We start from the raw sequence: 7,514 nt of genomic DNA on the forward strand, positions 1-7,514 counted from the left end.
CACACTAGTCTGTCATATGGCTTCTTTTATGGTGTTTTTTTTAGTTTGTTTTCGACGGCTGTCATGTCCATTCACTTTCAAACATGCTTTTAAATTGCTCTTTTCATGTTAGACGATGGAAGACCATGGAGGAAAGAATGTCATATGACTTTGGAATAAACAATGGCAGAATTATTAATCATTCATTTATTTATATATAATTATTTTGGGGTGAGCTATTCTTTTAAATGCAATTCATGGCATTAATTATTTATAGTAATCTGTTATGTATAGATAAAAAATTAATAAATAAAAATAAAACAATACAGTATAACCAGTTGAACACACACCTGAAGCTACTTCACAGTCTCTAAAATCACCGTTCTTCTACACTGCTGGCTTCATATTCACATACATTCCTTTGGATTCCACAGATGTATGAAGTGCAAGGGTAAACATCTTCTCTTTTCACTCGTCTCCATAGTTACAACGCCGTCTGCGTAGCAACTAGTTATTCGTCTCAAAAAACATGAAGTCCTGAAAAAAATGAAAATAAATCAAATGTGTCATTCATAAGCTATACTATCAAACCATATTCTCTGTACACTCATACTCACAATGAGAAAGCAGGCTCCGATCATCACTGCCTTCATTCTCACATCAAGATCCATGGGGAACTGGATCCCAAAGTTGTCTGAATCGGTGAATGCCTCCCGGAGAAGTCCTGTCCACTGTTTGCTGATCTTTCCAATGCTGACTTCATCCATGGTCAGAATCTTCAAGGGGACATGATAAGTAGTAAACAACATTTAAAAATATTGAAATTGTGGGAAACTAATAAGTCAATGCAAATCAATTTACTTGAAATATTGCATTCGCTGAACAACAGTTCCCCCTAGTGGGCATTTATAGAATGAACCGAATAGCCAGTAGACATAAATAGAAAGACAGAAAAAGTACAAATCTGAAGCTCTCCAGTTAAATGCTATTGTTTTAACAGAGCTGAATAATTAATCACTTATTTACATACTGACATATTCTCCATAAAGATGCTTCAGAAGTACAACACAAAGAATAGCAGTTGTCTATGGATGAATCGTATAACCAACTGTTATAATTATTATTATCATTATTATTAATTTATGTAATATTTGTAGTATGTTTCTGACAATTAAGCACATTCCCCCATAAGTTGTAACGACTGTGTCACAAAAAATGGTATTAAGAAAAATATAAATAAAAAAGGTAATTACAACTTTATATCTCACAATTCTGTCTTTTTATTTAATTTTTTTTTGTAATTGCAAGAAAAAAAAGTCAGAAATGTAAGATAAAAACCAAATTCTTTTTTTTACGTTTTTCTTTTTAAATTGCGAGAAAAAAGACAGAATTGTGAGTTAAAAGGCTGCAATTACCTTTTTTATTTTTAATTCTGTGGCGAAAAAATAAAAACAGAATTGCAAGATAGAAATTCAGAATTCAGAGAAAAAAGTCAGAATTGCGAGATACACAGGGCAAAACTGTGCAATATTAACTTGGAATTGCAATACAAATGTGAGTGTAGGGTTTTTTGTTTGCTTATTTATTTATTTATTTACTGTGATTTTATATTTATAAAAAAAAGTCTGAATTGTGAGATAAAAGGCATCCATAAAAACTTGCATAAATTAAGGACACAACATATAGTATACTGATATACAAATACATTGCAAAGCATTGCTATTTTTTCATATTACAGTAAACATAATTTGATAAGACCATGTGCCTAATTGAAAATAATGCTTAAAATAGGCTATAAAAAGAGGCTTTGTGTTCTTTAAGTGAAGTATAATTAGTTTTGTTTTTGGTAAAACATCAGTCTCAGCTCACCAGCCTAAACAAAGCTTTCAAGGGAATTAAGGGCTGTGTGATACAGCAACAAAGCCATTCATTTTCAGTGAGAGTTAGCAATTGTTGTTGTCTGTGACCGTTTGATCACAAGGTGCTGGAGTTGTTATACCTCAAAGTCCACGTCTGGCAGGCAGCTCCAGCCACAGAACGGCCCCTGGAGCTTGAGAACCGGCTCTCTGTGCTCATTCTCTATGGTAAACTTGGGGAGGAAAGGGTGCCACTGCTGTAGAACATATCCCACTGTGTTTCCAGGAGGAGCCTGGATCTCCAGCTGAGACAGGAAAAATAAGGAATAAACAAAGTTGCTCCTTTAATCATAAATACTCTATTTTCTCTGTGGTCTATGTCAAAGTGACTGCCATCTGCAAACAAATGATGTAATTCTCAGGACTAAAACTAGAACTAGAACTTTTCAGAGCTGTTTTTGCCATCCAGGCAGATCACCTCTTGCAGACAACATGGGAAGAAGCAGGACATGCATTTCAGAGGACGGCTGACTGTGATGATTTCCTGTCCGAAGTTATCCAGGACACGGATGGTGAAGGATCGTAGCGGGCCGCAGCACTGACGGGTGAGACAGTCGTTCTCCTCCACCGCGTAAAACACATTCTGACCCATGGAGTTACGGATCTCATATTTATTGTTGCTCTCAAAGCCTGCCAAAGCTGCATAAACCATACAGGTCTTATTCATTACATAATACATATTTAGTATTTGGGCAAAATAGGTCTGCCTGTAATAAACTGTTATACATACCTTCAATAAGCTCAACTTTCTGTTTGATAAGAAGTTGATCTACCTAAGAGAAAATGAATAAATGAATGAATGAATGAATGAATGAATGTATGTTATAGATACATATTACAACCACCAAAGGGCAAGATGCATTTACTTTTAAATTGTGACATGTTTAGATATGAGTTTAGTATGTGCATAATAAAATATGATGATGATGATGTTGATGCATGTGCTGTTATAGGAAATAAATATATTTTTTTGCTAATTAATTTTTTATAGATCAAAATGTATAATTATTCAAAGATGCCATCCTTACTAGGGTAAGTTGGCCCCCGACCTGGGGCAAGATTCCCCCCTGGCTAAACTTACAGAATTCATAAATGACTTTTGATATAATTCTTATTCATATTTATTTGTATTTAAAGTGTCATTACAGTAGACAAAATTAAATCAAATATTCTATTTAAAATTGCATTTTGACAATTTAGTTGAAGAACTGAATAACTAATGACAGACAAAGCAGAATCCCAGTTAAAAAAAGATTAATTCTATATAATTTATTCTATGACTTGTGATTATTTACATATTTAATTGCCCATAGTTTATTTGAAGATGTCTCATAATAGCATCACTATGAATGCAAACTGAATTGTTTCAATTAATTAGCCTATAGGTTTTAATGAAAAGCAAAGATGTCTGAAATGTATATCTAAATCATGGAAGTACTGAATTATAACGCCATTTATTACCCCATTATGTATTAATGTTAATTTAACCTTAATTTAACTCCACAAATCTAAAAACATTGATGTGTCCACAAATATATATTTTTTGGTCATACCGCCCAGCACTAATATAATGTCAGAGATCACTATTTTCCAGAGACACAAAATTAGATCAGTTAACCAAAAGTGTTTCGACTGACTGAATCTCACAAATGTTGAAATTCGGATGAAATTGCATTAGCCTATATTATAATATTAATTACACAGCCGCGTATTATTAATACACCCATATAAAATTACATTTTAACTTACCTGTGTAAGGTATTCTAATCCCGGTGGAAAGCCTGGTATTCCTTGATTGGGAACCATATACATATTCATAGGCTGCATGGCTGCCTTATCCTTGTAGTAAAGACAAAAAAGATTTGCATATTGGTCAATGACATTTTAGCACATAACATTAACATGAACATGAACTTAAATAGTCCTGCATCATGGCAAATGATTTAGTACAAATGAAATGTAGGGTAGAGTGTTTTTTCCCAAAATAACCCCTAGATAAAGTCAAGATTAAAAAAAATTGTAACTATGAACTACGTTGGCAAGAGTGATGCAAGTATTCACCATGAAGCTTACACTGGTGATGTACCTGAGAGAAAACAAATTTCACAGTAAATTATCTAATTTAAAAAAGTGTTTAAAAGCTCGATGTTTTGTAGAACATCACATATATATATATGATATGAGAACAGTAGGGCCTGTAGATAGGAAGTATGTGTTATTTAAGAAAAAATATAATTATATTTTCAGAATGAAATTTTTTTTTAAGCATAGTTTCTGGGGTAAAACGCCCCCAGGGGGCATGACCAGGGCTGGATTTACCTCTTTTCGTGACATAGGCAAAACAAATTTTTGGGGCCCCCTTCCCTATTAATATAATAGGTCTAATATTACCACCCAAGCATACAAAAATCTTTCTCAATCAGTGGAAACGTTACAGTCTTTTCTATCGCAATAAGTGCTTGCGTTCAGTCAATAAAAATTGAATGTAGTTCTCATTTTTGGGGCGGCATTGACGACAAGTTTCTGTCAGCGTGTGTGCCCGAGTGCATGTGTGTGCGTCTGTGAGAGAGAACCGGAGAAAGCGCGATTTCCGTACATAAAAAAGGTGGAAGACATGGAAATAGTTTGTCATTTTTTACCCTATTGTTTGTTAAATGTATTTGTTCAATGTCTTCTGAGGTTTTGGTTCTTTTATTGTTGTAGACAGCCCATAGTATAACAAAATATTATATCTCTTCATTGTGTTTGGGCCCTCCTGGACGAGCGAGCATAGGCACGTGCCTAGAATGCCTATGCGTAAATCCGGCCCTGGGCATATTTACGCTCCTGTTTTTAAGTTGTAAAACACTGAATCTATGTAAGACACGTATGTGGCCAATTCCAGGGATTGTTATCTGTCACCATGCATCTGCTGTGCACAGCAGCTAGCATCTCTTGCTGTGTTGTTGCTGGGAGGACATGTCGAGAAACAAACAAATTACTGCAACGTTGTGATGTACCTCATGGAAACAACATGATTTTTGTGGATTTAATTAAGCTGCCGCACTGGGACCCTCGTAATTGTCCACAATGGGAACAACTAATGGATATTTTTGCATATTAATTGCTTCCTCATGAATGAAGTGTAGAGTTAACAGAGGCTTAGCAGTTTTGAACTGGAGCATCTAATTATCACGTAACCAGATTTTAGCTTCAATCTAAATGGAAAAAGGTTTAAACAAAAACACATTTGCTGACTTTCACTGTGTATGCACAACAATCTGCATTTAGAAAACACAAAAACAAAGTGCTAAGGTATGCCCAGCATAAACTAAACGCTGTACACTTTCTTCTACATGAGAGCTGGCAGACAGTTAAGGGGTTAACCGCACGATCCACTGAGACAGAAAAAATACTGTCAGCAACGGGAGTTGCTGCACTACCACAATAAAGACTAATATTTCTCCAGAGTTGTGTTTAGAATCCAATTATATGGAGGTTGGAGGCAGCCGACAGACGGCTGTGGTGCAGAGGACTGATATGTTTCAGAAGGTGCTGACGAGCCACGTGGGACCAGGATATTACGCGTGGGCAGACGCCGCTATCCCTAAGACACGGCGGCCTTGATTTATTGAAATGCACGGCAGCCGTAGTTAAAAGGGCCAAAGCTATGGGAGCCGTATTAAAGCGCTCCTTGGGTAGATGATGCGAGTCCAATCTCCTGGCCATGGTAGTGTATTGAAATGTGAATCGAGTTTCACTTTACTCCAATTCATTTCCTCTTGAGGCGTGATACCAAATAAAAGTAACAAACAAGTGGAATGGACAAGTTTGCATAACAATAGCAGCAGCATTTAGGCAAATAAAAGACAAAGATTCTCCTCTTTATTGCACCAATCACAGAAGTGATTTGGTCAGCAATGTTTTGAAGCACTTTTCGTAAATGTACAAAATCATTGCAGTACTTTAATACAATGAAGTTTTAATTGGAAAAAATTACATTTTAAGAGAAATAATAAAATGAATGAAACTGATCAATACCCTACATTGTATTGCAAATCATTTCTAATAAATAATACTTTTGAAAATAATAATGATAATAATAATAATTAGCATTATACATAATTTCAATTAATAGCATTTAATATTTAGTTATTAATATGATTACATTTAATATTATAAAACATTTTTACCCTCCTGGACGAGCGAGCATAGGCACGTGCCTAGAATGCCTATGCGTAAATCCGGCCCTGGGCATGGCTTAATTATTGTAGCTACTCTGTTCTGAACGTCATATCCTTTGTTTTTCCATCAAATGTCAAAACTAGTTGGTTGAATAAAAATATTTGGACTTTATATTTAAAAATTACCTCAAGTTGGCATCAGGTAGCTAATCAGGTGGCCAGTTCGCAGCAGCTAACAAAATTGTTCAAATAGGCTATTATAATTTTGTAATTCATAATTATTGATTATATTCTTTTTAATTTTAAACTAAAACTGTCTGTACTCTGATTTTGCTGTAAATGTATAAATCAAACAGCTTTGTCAGACTGGGGGGCATTTTACTCCACCCATGGGGGCAATTTATCCCACCTGTGGGGCAAAACGCCCCCTTGGTACACATTTATTTTTTTGTTAAAAATCTAACAACATGAAAACTCTGGACATGTTTCATACTTGGTTTATAATTTATGCCATTGTCACTAAAACTATGATAACTTTTCTGAACACATTTAACTTTTGTTTCACAGAAAAAAAGTTTTCCCCCACTCTACACTACATGGAATCGCTTAATTAGTATAAAGTCATTCCATCTGTATGCATAAGCATTCAATAATTAGAAAATAAAGTTTTGTGACAATAATAATTATCAAAAATATATATTTTCAGCAGAGTAACATTTAAACATTTATCCACTGAGAGAAAATACCATAACATAGAAGTCGTCTAAATTTAGACGACTACTATGTCCAAAAGACATAGAACCAGGCAAACATACGATACTATTTAAATCTAAATATACTGTATGGTTTTATGAATAGCCTGGAAACAAGAGAGAAATATAATGCATCTAATTTCGTCTTTAAATGAGAATAATACAGCAACACGACCTGAAGAAACACAACAGTTTATGTCATGCAGCAAGTGCGCTCAAGTGACTCTAGTGACTGACCTGATTTTTTCCTCATACAAATAAAAATCAAACACATGGTCTATAAGCAGCATGACGCTCGCGGACGCTTTAAATCTGCTGCACAAATCTATTTACAAGATCAAAACTCACCTGCATCTTCTTTTGATAAGGACTATAACGGGCTCGGCCCCATATTATGCACCACATCCCATTGGCTGGCATGATGCTCACGTGCTCCAAAGCTCTTTTTACGTCATCGCGCTTCAATCGAGATTTCCAGGAAGTGAATTAACAAATCCTACTATGGTAAGCCTTTTTCTCTTGAATATTAATTACGTAACGTTCAGTTACCGTGTGATACTATCTGATTAGCCGAAAGGCAGACGTTTGTAAGTGAGCGCCAGGAAAGGCTTAACTCATGAATATTAATTAAGTGTAACGTCAGCACGTGATAATTAATATTCATAAGGAATGGTTTTCAACATAGTAGGATTAAAAAAATTAAT

General features: G+C 35.0%; 1 protein-coding gene across 1 annotated transcript; it reads right to left on the reverse strand.

The window, feature by feature from the left end:
• Nucleotides 1–438: 438 nt before the first annotated feature.
• On the reverse strand, nt 439–7,202 carry LOC107739143 (phospholipid scramblase 1). Its single transcript, XM_016551154.1, has 7 exons — nt 7,159–7,202; nt 3,645–3,734; nt 2,626–2,668; nt 2,314–2,534; nt 1,979–2,140; nt 597–755; nt 439–516 (listed from the first exon to the last, which is right to left on the reverse strand). Exons 1-7 carry the CDS (start codon nt 7,162–7,164, stop codon nt 487–489), a joined length of 711 nt encoding a protein of 236 aa, XP_016406640.1. The 5' UTR covers nt 7,165–7,202; the 3' UTR covers nt 439–486.
• Between the last annotated feature and the right edge of the window lie 312 nt (nt 7,203–7,514).

The sequence above is a fragment of the Sinocyclocheilus rhinocerous genome, unplaced genomic scaffold (assembly GCF_001515625.1).
Source record: "Sinocyclocheilus rhinocerous isolate Xijiao unplaced genomic scaffold, SAMN03320098_v1.1 scaffold914, whole genome shotgun sequence".
Taxonomy (NCBI): Eukaryota; Metazoa; Chordata; class Actinopteri; order Cypriniformes; family Cyprinidae; genus Sinocyclocheilus; species Sinocyclocheilus rhinocerous.